Source organism: Rhinichthys klamathensis, unplaced genomic scaffold (genome assembly GCF_029890125.1).
Source record: "Rhinichthys klamathensis goyatoka isolate OS25496 unplaced genomic scaffold, OSU_Roscu_1.1 h1tg000232l_1, whole genome shotgun sequence".
Taxonomy (NCBI): domain Eukaryota; kingdom Metazoa; phylum Chordata; class Actinopteri; order Cypriniformes; family Leuciscidae; genus Rhinichthys; species Rhinichthys klamathensis.
Genome location: NW_026606756.1, coordinates 672,700 through 690,712, shown reverse-complemented (window position 1 = coordinate 690,712; position 18,013 = coordinate 672,700). Strand labels below are relative to the sequence as shown.

General features: G+C 37.9%; 1 protein-coding gene across 1 annotated transcript in view; it reads right to left on the bottom strand.

The window, feature by feature from the left end:
• Nucleotides 1–18,013, bottom strand: part of rfx7a (regulatory factor X7a) — a 49,783-nt gene that overhangs the window by 6,306 nt on the left and 25,464 nt on the right. The window contains exons 3-5 of the mRNA XM_056265429.1: nt 856–941; nt 528–650; nt 223–339 (exon numbers count right to left, since the gene is read on the bottom strand). Of these exons, the coding sequence (XP_056121404.1) occupies nt 223–339; nt 528–650; nt 856–941 (326 nt within the window). The remainder of the gene's footprint in view (nt 1–222; nt 340–527; nt 651–855; nt 942–18,013) is intronic.

Sequence of the window (18,013 nt, the reverse complement as noted above, 5' to 3'; positions counted from 1 at the left end):
TGGCAGCCGATAGTAAACAGGTTTCCTATACAGCAAAACTGTTCAAGGACACGGAAGTTTATTTTGATACGATTTCTGATCTATATTTAGCAGCTACATGAATTACAGCAACAGATGCTTTAGTACACAGAGTTCAGGGACAGGAACGTGTATGTGTGTCTGCTTTGGGGGACTGGGAAAAGGTAGGATGGGATTGTTACAAAAAGTTCCATTGAAGGATATTTGGATTTGCCTCGCATGCCAAGTCGCCGCGCTTTCATGGTGGGAAAGACGTTCTTCATGATCTTTCCAAAGTCTGCAGCACTGAGAGCATGATAGCCCAGGCTATCACAGTAACTCCTGAGAAGCACACATGTAAAATAAATCAATTACAATTTGCACAGAGACCACTCACAGAAAACAAAACAAAAGTATATCAAGCTCTGTGCAAAAATACTTGCAGTACATTCTCCATACACTTAAACCTGAACCAACTCTGGCTGAAATGTTTATGTATAAAGCAAGATGGCCCAGAATTCCTGGCTTACTTGTACTCATCATAGACTTCTTGTTTAGGCAGTGATGTTTCAGGGTGCTCCTCAAGATGGTTCCGAATCCAGCTAAATGCATGCATCTGCTGGGAACGACTTGATGACATGGCGCTCTGCTCACTGATAGAAAAGAATTCAACAGTACAATTAGAACAACAGAATAGTTGCTAGCCACAGATACTATTTTGCTGATGTTTTTCTCCTGCCATTAGCAAAACATAATATGGAAAAAGATGATGAAAGCATTAGTGAAAAGTTCCATTGCCCTCATTTTGTATTTGATTTTGCCTGGGTGTAGTTTGGTAGAACCCATAAGATCACTCACTTTTTCTCAATGCCACTGCTTGGTCCAGAAGGCAACTTGAGATAGAGGTAGAGTTTTTCAATGTCTGTAAGCTTCTCCACATCTTGCTGCAAAGCAACAGAAACACAGATGATGTGTGCTCAATATAAAGCCGTTATAATGCCACGTTTCAAGAGTTTGAAATGTCAAGTACAGAAGACTCAGCATCAAGTACATCAAGTACAGAAGAAGCCTAAGAAAATTAGATAATCATGACATAAAAGTATAGTGACATGACAGCATTTTACTTCCTGGTCACACTCAAAATAGGGATTTTGAATATAGGGAAAAGGTATCTTTAGAACCATACATAAAATTGTCTGGTTTGATTCAAAATTAAATTAATCAAAAGTACAAGTTTGATCAGCTGGACCAAAAAATGGACCAAAAACTCAAAAGTTTGGGGTTGGTAAATTTTTTAAATGTTTTCAAAGAAGTCTCCTATGCTCACCAAAGCTGCATTTATTTGATCAAAAATGAAGTAAAAACAGTAATATTGTGAAACATTACAATTTAAAATAACTTTTCTATTTTAATATATTTTAAAATGTATACTATGATGGCAAAGCTGTAAACAGTTGCTGTTGAATGTGTGTAAACCTTTTTACACGATTCTTTGATGAATAGAAAAGATAAAAATGTTTTGTAACATTCTAAATGCATTTACTGTCACTTTTGATCGAGTTTATGCATTATTCCCGAATAAAATTATATTGAAAAATAATAATAATAATGATAAAAAAAATCTTACTGACACAAAACTTTTGAACAGTATATACAGGGGGTCAATGTGTCAACATGGTCATAATAACTGGACAGCATGGGATCAAGTGATTCTTTACTGTCTAGCACAGAGGAGAAGTGCTGAATGAAGGGGGAAATCACAGCTGTTTGAAAGGCACCAGGGACCTATCCCAGGGTTCCAGACTGCGACCAAATTTTTTTGAGAATGTGCTAGTGATGGGAAGTTCGGTTCTTTTCCGCGAACCGGTTCTTTCGGACAGTTCGTTTCAATGAACCGGTTCAAAAAACCGGTTCACCAGTTCTTTTACGTCCTCGCGTAATGACGTCAATTATATCATCCCGGCAGATACAAATACATTTAAATTAAAGGCATTTGTAATCATAACTTCACTTAAATAATAGTACTCATCGTCATAATCCTCTTGGATAAGTTTCTTACATTTACATTTTGCAAACGAATCCTGTAGCCTACAGGCGATGTACAAACGCGGATGTTTAACATGTCTTAAATAAGTGCATAAGTGGTCTTCATCATTTTATTTGTAATAAACTTACATTTCGCCGAATTCGGCCCCTCATTTAAGTCCTCGGTTCACCCGTGCTGCGTGCTCATCAGCACATCATCAGTTGGCCGAAAGAAAGTTCTGTTTAGAGACGGTGCTATCACGCATGCTCAGTATCTCCAGCTCATCGGTTCTCCGTATCGAACGTGTCCGAAAGAAACAGTTCTCGGTTCTGTACTGGTGATTCAAGAACTGCAACAACCAGTTCTTGACTCGAGAACCGTAGCATAGGCTGTGTGCTGAGCTGAGAACTGGTGAAACCTGAATATAGTCGACAAAACTAAAAAAATCGATGCATGTCTTTCTTCTCCAATATGTTTAATACGTTATGTTTTAACACATTATAAACATTTACTAAGCAGTACTGTGCAGTGTGCACCATTAAAACTTTGGCAAGAGTTTACGTCAACTATTTATATCAACTTACTTAGAAATTAAATGAGCTGTTCCTGAAAATATTATTTTAATAAATGTTTAATTTGACAGGTTTACAATCCATTCATTGTGTTTCCAAACTTTAAAATAATACAGTGATAATACAGTAATTATGTGATAAACATGTTTCCAACATTATGATGTTCAACTAAATAAATACTTAAGAAAGGTACATTTCGTCCCTCAGAAAAAAATTGCACGCATGCTCAGCTCATCGATCAGTTGTTCTCATTATGTCGAACGTGTCCGAAAGAAACAGTTCTCGGTTCTGTACTGGTGATCCGATAATCGCTGTACATGTGCGTTAGGTAGCACGCGCATGCGCATTGCGCAGTATCAGCTGCTCGTGCTCATCACTTCTCTCAAAAACAACACGTTTCAAACTGTTGGATTTACTGGAGTGAAATATACTCCGGGATATTGGTTTATTTCGAGTCAGAGGGACTGTCAGGCATGTCTGAAAGTGAGTAACTTTAGTAACTTGTGTATCAGCACTGACGCAAGACGCGAACTGTTTCGAACGATTCAGTCCGATTTAGTGTACTGGTTCGACCGGTTCACTAAAAAGAACCGGTTCAAAAGAACGATTCGTTCACGAACCGGCCATCACTAGAATGTGCGAGTTAAAATGTTATGTGGTCGCATTTGTGCGAGTGGACGCTTGAGCAACAGAACGCCGTTGTATCAGCTGCTGCAGTCCGTAACTTATGTTCAAAATGAACGAGTAGGCTACATCAAGAATCCATTTTCCAAATCGTGTTTTTGACTTATTCTGAATCACTACGGTACGCCTATAATAAGTGTTTATATTCGGACTTTTTTATCCCGGGGTCGTCTCGGCTGCGGAGTAGCCCAGTGCCTGCGTGACTCGCCATAGACATTAACGGAGAGAAGTTCCGTCTACAATCTTCTTCCGCAAGACACGTGCAGTTTATTTATTGACGAACGTAGACGTCACGCGCATAGCACACTGATGGTGAAACGCGCCAATTACGAATTCACGAATTAAGGCATATAAAAATGATAAAAATGGTCTCACGAAACACAGAGCCCCTTCCTCCTACGTCTTTTCAGCGGTTATATTTTCCTCTGTTGAGCGATTACTCTCATGATCGCTCGACAGAGGAAAAGGAAATTATTATAAAATGCAGAAGGTAAGGAGTGTGAGATTTCTGCTTTTTGTTACAACTATAGACTTTGATAACGAAAAATCTGTATCAGTTTATTATAATACTCTAATCTTTTAAAATGTAATGCATACATTTGAATGTTTAAAGATTTTTAAAAGATAGAAAGATGATAATAGACAGATAGATAGATAGATAGAATATGATTCAAATGTAAATAGATAGATTGTATATAATTCAAATGTAAAATGCTTAAATTACAGATTAAAATTACTGTCCAAAATCCATGAAAATCCTGAAATTTGGCAATGATAATTAATATATTACAGGTATTTCTGCTGCAACCCAGAAAGCCTTTGCTAGCCTTTGTCCATTAAAACCACTATTCATCAGCATGCATTGATTAATCCCATGGCATGTAGCAAAAAAAAAAGGTGCGACCAAATCATATGCTGGTGCGACCAACTGAGAAAGTTGGTAGCACCAGTGCAACCAGTGGAAAAGTTAGTCTGGAGCCCTGTATCCTATCCAATCCAAATGATCCACTGACTATTTACAGCAAATTATTCCGTTACAGTATAGCTGTAATGATTTTATGAACTACTTCAATGAGAAAATTGAAAACATCCGAAACACAATTGTAAATGTACAATCCTCTATGGTGTCTTATGATTCAGCCTCAATTATCGCCCCTCAAGAACAACTACACCACTTTCCAACTATAGGACAGGAAGAGCTAAATAAACTTATCATTGCATCTAAACCAACAACATGTTTATTAGATCCAATACCAACTAAATTTCTGAAAGAAGTGTTACCTGTAGTGGAAGAGCCTCTTCTTAATATTATTAACTCGTCTTTATCTTTAGGTCATGTTCCAAAAATATTCAAGCTGGCAGTAATAAAACCTCTCATTAAGAAACCGCAATTAGATCCAAATAACTTAGCAAATTACAGACCGATTTCAAATCTTCCATTTATGTCTAAAATACTAGAAAAGACTGTGTCCGCTCAATTGTGCTCTTTCATGCAAGAAAATGAGATATATGAAAAATTTCAGTCAGGATTCAGACCGCATCATAGCACAGAAACTGCGCTAGTTAAAATTACAAATGATTTACTTTTAGCTTCTGACCAAGGCTGTATCTCAATATTAGTTCTACTCGATCTTAGTGCTGCGTTTGACACTATCGATCATAAAATACTCTTGGATCGACTACAAATCTACACTGGTGTTCAGGGACAGGCATTAAGCTGGTTCAGATCGTATTTATCAGACCGTTACCATTTTGTTTGTTTAAATGGGGAAAAATCGAAGATAACGTCAGTAGACTATGGAGTGCCGCAAGGATCGGTGTTAGGCCCTCTGCTATTCTCAATATATATGCTGCCACTTGGTAATATTATAAGAAAACATGGAATTAATTTCCACTGTTATGCTGATGACACTCAATTATATATTTCATCACGGCCAGATGAAAACACTAACTCATCAAAATTGACAGTGTCTTAAAGATATAAAATGCTGGATGACGCATAATTTCCTGCTACTAAATCCAGATAAAACGGAGGTATTACTTGTTGGTCCAAAAAACTATCCACAAAACCACTTACAATACAACTTTAATATAGAAGGATGTCCTGTTACTTTATCCTCTACGGTAAAAGACCTGGGAGTTAAACTAGACCACAAATTGTCTTTCGAAAATCATATTTCATATGTTACAAGAACAGCGTTTTTCCATCTTAGAAACATTGCTAAATTACGTAACATGCTATCTGTTTCCGATGCAGAAAAGTTAGTTCATGCATTCATGACCTCGAGACTAGATTACTGTAATGCTTTATTAGCCGGTTGTCCTGCATCCTCAATAAACAAGCTACAGTTAGTGCAAAATGCAGCCGCTAGAGTTCTTACTAGGTCAAGAAAATATGATCATATAACACCAATTTTATCATCTCTACACTGGTTACCTATCAAGTTCCGTATCAATTACAAAGTACTATTACTGACCTATAAAGCCCTAAATGGTTTAGCTCCTGTGTATTTAATGGACCTTCTATCGCCCTACAATCCATCGCGTTCTTTAAGATCACTAAATTCGAGGCTTCTAGTCATTCCTAGGATATCCAAGTCCACTAAAGGAGGGAGGGCGTTCTCACATTCAGCTCCTAAACTCTGGAATAGCCTTCCTGATATTGTTCGAGGCTCTGACTCGCTGTCCCAGTTTAAAACTAGATTAAAGACGCATCTTTTTAGCCAAGCATTTACATAATGCTTACCTTTTATAATACTGCTGAATCAGATCAAATGCATTTAATACTATAAAACTTGAAGAGACTGTAGGTTATCTGTATAGGTTGCATAGTATTTGCAGTCATTACGTTCCTGTATATTGCGTGAATGACGGGTGGTTGGGCAGATATTGTGTTGCGGTAGGTAGTATGCCATACGGAACCGTTGTCCACTGAAACTGCCTATTCACGCACCAGTGGGGCTCGACAGCCTTAGTCAACGGGTTGGCGCGTATGGTTGGGCTGCGGAGAGATTGTGAGATTGTGGTTAGGTCTCAGCAGCAGGAGGGACGTAGAGGTCAGTAAGCTGGGCTGAGTTGAGTGGGGGACGGAGGGGGGTGATTTTGGGACGCAAGAGTCACTGTCTTCATGTTTTGTCATTTACGCCTGTGTTATGGAAATCATCATTATGAACAGCAGCTACGCTAATTATTTTCCCTTTGCTTTTCTGCTGTTATCTCGGGACGCGAGTCCCGAGAAAATGGCGTTCGTCAGCTCCAGTTTGTATCCAGCCTCTCACGGAGACTTCAGATGCTCCAATCACAAAGCCTATGAAGTGACGACTCAACACGGGCGATATGGACTCTCTATGGTGGACGGCACTGATCCTCAACAACTCGTCTTAAGACCGGCGTGCATACTTGGACTTCCAAAAAATACTCTAAATGTTCCGATCCAATCTGACTTGTAATGCTGCCCGAATCATGCACTGTTCCTTCGTTGGCCAGAGGAGAACTGGCCCCCCGACTGAGTCTGGTTTCTCCCAAGGTTTTTTTCTCCATTCTGTCACCTGATGGAGTTTTGGTTCCTTGCCACTGTTGCCTTGGCTTTTGGCTTGCTTAGTTGGGGACATTTAATATTCAATAATATTATTGATCTGCCTTACTTAAGGTGGACGTTGACGCAATTTCTTTTAGAAACAAACTTTGTTATATTGTTTTCATGTTATCACTGTGAAGCGCTTTGATACAATCTGTATTGTAAAAAGCGCTATATAAATAAAGGTGACTTGACTTGACTATTTAACAATAAAGTAGTAAATGAATGCAAATTTACTCTTTTTACAACATAATCATACAGACAGATGTGTGCACCATTAAAAAAGGTCTTATTCTGATCTTCAGGTCTCTTTATTTCTCTTACAGCTGAGCTGTTACTAAATGTTAGAGTAGCACGCAGGCACTGAACAGCTCTTCAAAGAGAATGTGTAAGATGTTAGGGTGGGGCCGAGCTGATTTAAATTCTGCCCGAGTAGAGAGCAGCAGACACAAGTCTCTCCCTCCAGGCGCTGCTTCCCATTTTCACTTGCCGGCTCTTTCTCACTCGCAAACATACGCTTAAACCCACAAACAATCTATAAACATTGGATAGAGATATTATAGTGGTTTTTGAAATGTGTTCTGCACCTTGCAACCATCGTGAGCTACATGCAAGATTAAAACTCTGAGGCCTTTACTCAACAAGCTGGGCTGAGACCTGCAGAGCTGTGAGCAGCGAATTAAAATAAACAGACTTCAATAGGATTGTAAGGCATAACCTCAAACAGGAAGTCATCCAAGGTAAAAAATAATCCCGAAGAATACCTAATCCCTCAGCGATCAGAGCAGTCAGTTAAGCCTGAATAAACAAGCCTTTGTTTTCCATGGTGTCTGCCTGTGGGAGAAATGTGGGGATCTTCAAAAGTCCCACAACAGCACACCACTACATCAACTATGTGTCCAAATTACCTCCTCAGAGTAAAGGCCATGTGAAAATAAACAATACCAACAACAACACACATCTTATGAAACTTGGGGAAAGACTGTGTGGAAACGCACCTGTCACTTAAACATCTCTTCATCAGTGATGGCATCATCACACTCTGCTGATTCTCTCGCCCTCCCCTTTCCATCGAATTCTAAGAATAGTTGCGTCTCTCTCTGTCTTTTCCATTCGTCTCTTCGTTGCTAAGGGCTGATGGCTAGTAAATAGCTAAAGTTATCAACCACTGAGCGCCGTTAGCGTTAAAATTGGAGACGGGTAAGAAAACTAAGTAAAAATGGCACGAGAATGCAGACGTCTCGGAGCCAAGTGGACAACCCTATTTAAGAGAGGACTTGGCATGACTTTTTAAGGGTGGACAAACATAACATAAGCATGTGGAAAACAAAAACAGCACACATACGCTACCGTTTAAAGGTTTGGCGTCTGAAGATTGTTCTATAATGTTTACTAATTGTTCTAATGTTTTTGAAAGTCTCTTATGCTCACCAAAGCTAGATTTATTTGTTCAAAAATACATTAAAAAAAACTAATACTGTGAAATATTATTGCTATTTAAAATAACGGTTTTCTATTTTAATATATTTTAAAATGTAATTTATTCCTGCGATGGTAAAGCTGAATTTCCAGCATCATTTCTCCGGTCTTCAGTGTCACATGATCCTTCAGAAATCATTCTAATATGATGATTTGCTGCTTAAGCAACATTTCTTGGTATTAATGTGAAAACGGTTGTGCTGTTTCATATTTTTGTGGAAACCATGATACATTTTTTAAAGATTTCCTTTGATGGATAGAAAGTTAAAAGAACAGCATTTATTTGAAATAGAAATCTTTTTACTGTCACTGTTAATACATTTAGTGCATCCTTGCTGAATAAAAGTATTCCTTTCTTTTTTTTTTTTTAAATCATAATGAAACTTTTGAGCGGTATTTTACAGTAAGTAAGCCAAACTGAAAGACTCGTGTACTTTTGATTTTTGCTGATTTTTACAATAGCTTTGTCGAAAGTGTTTTCAACCTTATCATTCATTCATCAGTCTCTCAACATTGAGATGGAGAAGAAATTGGCAAACAGGTCATGACAATGTTAGGGAGATCCTGTAACTCATCATCACTATAGTTCATTCATGCGGGTGTAATGTCCCCTGGGGAGTGTGAAGGCCCCTTACTCAGCAATACTGAGCCTACTAGACATGCATGAATAACTCATGCATTATTCAGAAGGACTGAACCCACATCACCCAGTTCTTTCTGACAAGCCTACAGAAGTTTATCACAAGCAGATTCTTCCAGGCCGGATGCCGGAACAATTCAATACTGGGACAAAGTGATGATTCAGTAACAGTGAGTGAACATGATGAATTGAATTATTGTACAATATCCAGCATGTTTTACATTAACCGCTTAAAGGGATAGTTCACCCAAAATATATTCTGCATCATTAACTCACCCTTATGTCATTCCAAATCTGTATGACTTTATATCTAATGTGGAATACAAAAGAAGATATTTTGAAGAACATCTTTTTGTCAATAATATTAAAGAACAAAGTTGTTTTGGACCCCACTGACTTTCACTGTAAGAACACAAGCGGTTCCAAATATCTTCCTTTATGTTCCATGCACCAGTTTGGAACATTAACAATTTAAACAAATCAAACCTGTAAACCTGTTTGTTATAAAGAAACCTTAAACACAAAGTGTAATGATCCATCAATTACAGAGTTGAAGGTTTTTTGCTGTGAATTTCTAATTTACAAGGTTGGCAACTGAAATATTATGAACGATTTTAAAGTATTATTATTTAATTTATTTATTTTTTGATTGACACTGTTAGTAACATGTAAATATGAGATAATAAGTTAAACAGTAGAGCTTTGTGGGATACTACTATGGAATGAAAGTTTCATGAGAGGAGGCTGATGCAAGACTCAGCGAGGGCTGGCAACATCCTACAGAGGTCAACAGCGGCAGACTAGAGGAGGAGGGGGCGGATAAGGACAGAGGAGGTGAGCAGCGGACACAGGAAACACTGTCTAATATCTGGAGAGGATTTCATGTTACTTTTACCTTGAGGGGACACACAGACCGCTGTCAATTTGGCTTTCCCTCATACGTCACCACACACAACTCAAAACATTTAATGATTGCAGCCCTACTTCAACTGATGTGAACTGTCTTCAATTTCTCAGCCATGCAGAAACATCCCCATATTACAAACATTAGCACAAATTACACTGCCATGCACACTTAAGTGACATTTGTGGGACATTCCCAAAATTGTGAGCTTTGTCTCACGTCCTGGACAGGGGCGTCAATTGGATATGCCATACCTTGACTGTCTGGTTAGGTCAATGCTAAGTAATATATTTTTATGGCAGGACTAAACGGAGTTATATTGTATATATGTGTAACATTTAATTTGTTATCATTAATAAAAGAGAAAAGAGGGTAAATTAAAGTCGGCATAAAACGGAAGTTGAGATTGTCATTTTTTCCTTGTTGTGACGTATATCCGAGTGAAACGGCTTCTGAAATTAGAAAAAAATGTAGGGAGGGGCTTGATTTCGTCCTTCGGGAATTGATTGGATCGTTGGAGGTTGGGCGTTGCAAACAAAATGGAGGCAGATTTGAATGCATCTTTTCTGAGAGGCGTTGCACCGATAGCCGCACCCTCATCGGCTCTGGCCGCACCCTTTCGCCAATGCACGTGACCGAAAGAGAAGAGAGGTCGTTTCGAGGGGGGAGGGAAGGGTAATGTATTTGATTAAAGATTATAAGGGTACATGAATTTAAAAAAAATAATGAAGTGGACAGATAAATCATTTATAATAAACACTACAATATTACATATAAAAAGAAGATTTGTCAAATTTGATTTCATGCCGACTTTAAAGAGATCTGGTTGTTATATTCGTGCCACGTGAGTTCAGCGGCGCTGCAAATGTGTCTGTTTACAGTGTGTTTTTGCAGCATTGAGTATTGTAGCCAATCCCAGGAATTTCTAAATATCAATCAGACCAATCAATCAGAGGTGTTTGTTACCATTAATGAGGAATCCGCTCAGTATCTCTCAAAACACTGAATGAGTTTATTTAATGCAAGTTTACGAAGTTCTACACGCCCACAAATCCGCTCAAACAAAGTGGAGACATGATATAAATAAAATGTTCATTGTACAGTTTAGTCAGATTCATTGATTAAAATGGGAGTTGTCACACTCACTGTTTGTGCTGAACTGATTGACAGCTCAGAGATTATAAAGGAGGCACACTTTACTCACTGTCTGTGTACTTTAATTTGCAATTTTGAAGAAAAGTTTGTTTTTCATGAGGCTTTGTGATTTTCCAACCATTATATACTACAAAAAAAGATACAAAAATAGATTTATTAAATGTTATAATAGTGATTTGACATTGACAATGTATAAAAAATAAATTCAAAAGCAAAATGTCTGAAAAAACTATAATAGGGAGTGGAAATGGCTGAGCTAACAAGCGCTTCTCTGCAGCCATCTACTGGTTTTAGTGGTCATTTAATGTCTTATTATAATTTTAAAGTATAAGGTTTTGTTTTTCATCAAGTGTTGGTTTTCCTACATCATGTAACACACTTAGTTTTACAAATGGGGACAATATTTGAAGGATGAGCAACAAATGTTTTTGGCCATCACATTAAAAATAACCTAGAGCTGCAAGATTCCGGATTAATTAAGAATCATGATTTTTGTTTTGTTTCAAACAGATCACGATTCTGAGCAGACAACTAAACAAAATAACATGTCATTTACTAGAGGTTCTGAAAATTTTTTAATTCCTGTCGTATATTTCAGTTTTTTAATTAATGTGAATGAATTATATTTAAAGCTGCAGTCCATAGCTTTTCCTCTTTGTCGCCATCTCTCTGTTCGAAATCTGTAACTGCAGTGATTCGCGGAATTATTATCTTTACGTGGTTTGTAAATCGGCATGAAACAGCGCGGATGAACACAGTGCTTTGAGGCGAGTGCTGCTGTCAGTCACCGCGCTGTGTGGATACTGTCATACAGAATCACAGATTCACTTTTTGAAAGTTTGACCAACATAAGAATTTTCATAAGAAAATGTCTTCTGAACAAGTAAGTAAAATCCATTTTTGTTCTGACCAACTAAGGGGGAAAAAGCATTCGACATGATAAGCTTCGTTAGATTTAATCAACGCTATTTACAGCAACCGTGCAAATTATAGCCTACTTTGTTCTCAAATTGTTCATGTTAACAACATCAGCATTGCGTGACTAATGTTAAATTTAATGTGTTTTATGGTTACCTGCGTAGTTCAGAATTCATATTCTCCATAATAGCAAAACGAGAAAGGCACAACAAAGGAAACTCCATAACTGTGTGAATTAAAGGTGCCCTAGAATGTTTTTTTTTATTATTTTATAATGTTTCCTGGGTTACCCTTATAATGTTAGTATGTTTTTTAGATAAAAAATAATCATAATTTAGAAATAAATGGCATTTTTCCTAGCCTGCTTTTAGCCTCTGATTTGAACACTCTGTTTGAAGGAGCGTGTCTGCTGTGGGATTCAGTGTAACCGCGGCCACTGCTGTGATTGGCTGACAAGCTTGCATATGAAATAGCAACGCATTACATGTGAAACTCTCTCCCGATTACTTTTACTACTGCTATTATACGTTTTTACTATAACAGCTATTGAGATTAACGAATCGTGAGATGTTTTTAAAGTATTTAGATCTATTCCCATCACATAAAATGTTGCCGTGATGAGCATTGAGCAGATGACTGTGTGTTGATCGCGAGAATGAAGATCTTATCATTGCAAAGCAGTTTCTGCACTCTCTCTGCTTTCACCAATGCAAACACGATGATGTAAATACAGTAAGAGCTTCGTTGTGCAGTAACGTGCGTCATTGATTTCATAACGAGTTTGGCAAGTGTCCAGATAAACTCGCGCTGTGTGGAAAGATTGTTCTTTGATCGCTTTCTGTATATAGTTTGTTCACAATTTAAATACGATTATTTTCATCCTACTAAAAGAAACGATGTGAAGCTGATATTTTAGTCACTGGCTTGACTTACTGATGCATTAACAGTATTGAACGATTTTGAGAGAAAGATTACCTGTCTGAACTTGAACAATTACACATCAGCTTGGTAGCTCGATCCGAGGCCAGCTCTGTATTGGCCCAAGTTGAGGAAACACTCGGTGAAATGTTTGGAAATTTCCAGAGAAAATAAAATTAACCCATTGTTTCTTCAGAGGCTCAGATGAAGGAACTAAAAAATACTTTTGTGTTCATGTGTACATCCACACTGAGCAACTGCCATGCTTCGGCTGCGCAGTTCCGCCTGGCATTGAGGGCTGGCATTATGCAAATATTTGGAGGCGTACATATTAATGATCCCGACTATTGCGTCACAGTCGGTATTGTGTGGAGAACCGACCGTTTTTCAGGGGTGTTTTTCATAAACGTGAATTAAATGAGAACGCGAAAACAGTCCAGTTTGAGATTCACTATGTCATGTCCATGCACTGAACTCTTGTTATTTGACTATACCAAGGTAAATTCAATTTTGAATTATAGGTCACCTTTAAGAAAACGTACTGTTACACCAGGGGTCGGGAACCTTTTTTGTCCAAAGAGCCATTTTTTCATTTTTGGTTAATGCATTTTTCCAAAAGAGCCACAGTAAAAAAAATTATATATATATTATTATTAAAGACGTGCTTTTTTCAATAAAATTTCAACAGGAGTAATTATTAGGTCCATAGACAATTAAAAACAAACAAATATTCAGCAAACAATAAAGTTTCAACATGTATTAATTGTGAAGGGCTTTCACTGTGAGATTGAGTTACCAACTGATGAGCATAAATCCTCTCTGCGTGTGTGTGTGAGAGAGAGAGAGAGAGAGAGAGAGAGAGAGAGAGAGAGAGAGAGAGAGAGAGAGAGAGAGAGAGAGAGAGAGAGAGAGAGAGAGAGAGAGAGAGAGAGAGAGAGAGAGAATGCACACAGTACTAACATCTACTGTGTTTACGTGAATACTCGACTTGGCATTTCGATATATTTCTTTATTTGGCCGTCTACTATGCTTGTCCGTGTTGCGCTCGGAGCGCACAGCATCCTGCCAGTAGAATTCCGTTCTCTTTCCCGGCTTATCGCACTTTTAATATTTCTTTTCAATATAAAGCACATCCTGCTCTTTTTTTCTCTCATTCCTTCATGTTTTGTTATTAATTACTTTAAACAGAATCGTCAACTGAAATCTGCATGGATTATCAAAAATACGACACATTTATCATGTGTCATAAAGGGTCTCTGCGGCAAAAGTGAAAGTACCAGCGGGTGAAATGTTTCGAAATGTCTCTGCACAGCAAAGCACCGGTTTCAATAAAATGATATATTAAAGTTTATATAGCCTTATTTTACATTTTTTGCTGCTTTTCGCCATTAGGCCTACCTTAAACAAGCTGCAGCTGCTTGAATCCCAGTGCAGGAGCTGTACAGTAGGTTACCACAGAGACGTAGCCTAAGTGGTTAGTTGATTGCTCTGATGACTCGTGATACTCGCGACCAGCACTGAATACGCATTTTTGCCGGTACAACATGAATATAATTATTATCATAAACTTTTCATTAACTTTGGTAGGCTGTAGGCCAACAAGGGAATTGTTGGCTGATTTTTCGGCAGAGAGCCGATCTCTATTGATGTCTTAATTTTTTTTATCGCTCGTTTGTTGGTAAAGGGTGAGAGACCTCGCGAGCCACATGATTTTTGCCAAAGAGCCAGATGTGGCTCGCGAGCCATAGGTTCCTGACCCCTGTGTTACACGATTGAACTATTGAAATGTCTTACTTGTTCAGCAGAAAAAAGCCGTCTCTTCTTCAGTTTTGAACCCCTTCAAAACACGGAGTTCACGCACTTTTCAAAAGCCCCGCCGATGTTTAAATCCTTGTGTTCGCATGAGACGGTTTCTTTCTCTTTCTCTAGCCACCTTAAATCCGAAGTACGAAGTCTTTTGGGTTTTATAACTGCTGAATCTCCAGTTGACACTGATGATTGTTGTTTGGATCTTTCTGGATGCCATAAGTTTAATTATGTAAAGTGCTGCGAGAAAAGCCTATACATCTAAACATCTCGTCACGCGCAGTATAGCCGGCTAGCCGAAACTCCTTTATGTGTACGGGTGTGACGTAATGACGCAAAGACATGCTCGAATTTCCCGCGGAAACCCACCAGTACCACTGGAATTAAAATCATTATTACAAGCTAACCGTTTTGAATCTAGCTATGGCAAGCAGATAGTTTTGACCACTGGCAGAATACGTTTTTTTTTATATAATTATTTTGGATTATTTTTAACTTAAAAAAGTTACGGACTGGAGCTTTAAAAAAAACGGTTTGAATGAATGATCCATGGACTCTAAATATTTTACTTGTTTCACTACTGGATGAATCAGCGCTTTTTGAACAAATCTCTTGAGTGAATGATTCAATAGCTATGCATTTCCATCCAAAGTTGCAAATGTAACTTTTGTAACAAAATTGGAATATCGCTTGAAACATTTGCGAATAAAGCACTGTTTCCATCCAGTGAGCAGAAGAGAACAAAATCGTCACTTCCTGATAAACTGGCGCTGATAAATTATATCACTAAGAAAAAAGGAAGTTGCTGCAGTTAGGGCTGGGCGATATGGCCAAAAAAATGTATCACGATAATTTTTTTTATATCAGTCGATATCGATAATTATCACGATAAATGTCAAATCTTTTTTTCTTTCAAGTTTAAAGGCAGATTTTTGCTCCTAAGTGAAAGTTGTATAAACCAGAGCATTGTGGTTTTAAAAATCTGAGGTAGAACATTAAAACATTTGTCATTTTTCCTTAAAATAAATATCTGAATAGAAAAATATTTCTTCAGCACAGTTTGCAGTGCAGCCTGCAATATTCAAATTACATGTTTTGTCTCGAAACGCATATTTGACAGTGAGTTGACAGTAAATCTACATCCTAACTCAAGCTAATACAATACTACTGTTAAATTTATGTTCATTAACAAAAACAGTAACATCTGGTTTTTTTTAAATTTTTTATTTAAGGACCACATTTTTATTTGGTTTGAGTTTTATTAAAATTAACCATTGGTCATCCAGTATCATGCATTTAGATCATGATAACCACAGATAAAGCCAGGCACAGCCTATAGCACCTCACTATCATGGCAAAATGTAACTTTATGGTTTCTATGGTATTTGTATGAAAAACAGTAGCCTAACAGTTAAATACATTATTAAATACTGTAATTATATTCGATTAGTCATTTAATACATTGTCTACATTAATAATATTATACAATTCAATATGTATATCCCACATTTCATGGTGCAGTTAATATTACTAGGCCAACGTTACAGTAAATCCATGGTAGGCTAAATGGATTCAGTATCAATTCAGATTCTGAGTCTGACTGTATCGTTGGGCACAGTGTTTCTCCTGTTTGTCAGCGGTGTTTCATCTGCCTATAAACTGATTTAAACTGGACATTTGTGTTCTTCGCTGAACTTAAGCGCTTCTCACTGGATCTCGTGAGCGAGACGATCAGAGTAAACGCGTCTGCCATAGTGAGCTCGCGCTGCCGTTTGGACTTTGAGCCGAGCGGATAAACGGTCCGTGTGGCGCGCGGTTCAAATGAGTTTCGTTCCGCTTTTGGCACATACACATTATCGAACATTTATCGACCTCTTGATATCGTTTTATCGAGAAAAATTATATCGCGATAATTATCGTTATCGTTTTATCGCCCAGCCCTAGCTGCAGTATGAGAAGCCATTGTTTAAAATAATTTTAGTATATAACGAATTACTTAAGCCTTAGAGCGCGCAGACGAAACGCAATGAATTTATCTTGCTTTCAGAGGCGGATGCCTGCTGTTTGGGAACGCAGTCATGTAAGACAGTTCTAGGAAGGTAATTATACTGAACCAGTTTGACGACAGACTTTGCTTAGGCATTTCAGAATGACCAAAACAGCATTTCAGATGCTGTGCAACGAGATTGGTCCGCTGGTTAGTCCAGTTATGCAGTCTCATCCCAAAGTCACGTCTTTTTTGGTGCGCATCGAGGAATTTATTCAGTAAATGTGTTTCCATCATAGTTTATGCACGTTTTCTTATCAGATAAAAAGTTTATCTGGCAATTTAAAGAATCAAGTCAACCTCACTGCAAATAGGCTTTCTAACTAATGTAAATTAATATTTACACAGTCTAACATTATTAAATGAATGCATCTTCAATGTGTCCCACATTGTGTTTCTACTTTGGATAACCATAATAGACGGTGTTAATATCATCAACTTTGTCATTGTTTTCACCACAATAGAGTAAGTGCACTAAAAGACAGATGACAGTGCTGGACCGGCCAAACCCTTCCTGAACGGTAAACACCACCATAAGGAAGTCAAAGCAAAGTCAGTCAATATTAAAGGTGACATATTATGCCCCTTTTCACAAGATGTAATATAAATCTATGGTGTCCCTAGAATGTGTCTGTGAAATTTCAGCCCAAAATACCCCCCAGATTATTTATTATAGCTTGTCAAAGTTGCCCCTTTTTGTGAAAAAAAAGCGTCATTTTTGTGTCCCTTTAAATGCAAATGAGCTGCTGCTCCCCTCCTCCGTTCAGAAGACCGCCGATCCTTTACATGAGCTTCGGATACAATAACAAAACAAGCAAATTTCAGTCAAATTTCAGAAATAAGTAGTGGAGTGCAGCCTTACAGAGAGACTCAGGAAGAGGTTGCAACTTTTAGACTGCACCTGGACGTTTCTGAATGGTTAGTGGATACATGTAGTTGTTGAGTTACATTGATTCATCTCATCGATGTACTGTCATGTTTAACTTTTACAAAAGTTGACACAGTTCACTGAGGTCTTTATAAGACAGCTTTGACATTTTTTTGGGTCAACAAGTGTTCAGTGCTCGTCTGTGCAGCCAACGACAGAACCGTTTGCATGCTTTGCTCGAACTTCTACCATTGTGTTAGAACTGGTTACACTGTTATCTCTTGCGAAAACCAAATGGCGTCGCCGTGGGTGGAAACATGCAGATTAAGGGGCGGTAATATTATAATAAGATCCCCTTCCTACGTCAGAAGGGGAGCGAAATCTGATCGGCTTATTTTTTGACACGTTTGCAGAGAAAGGCT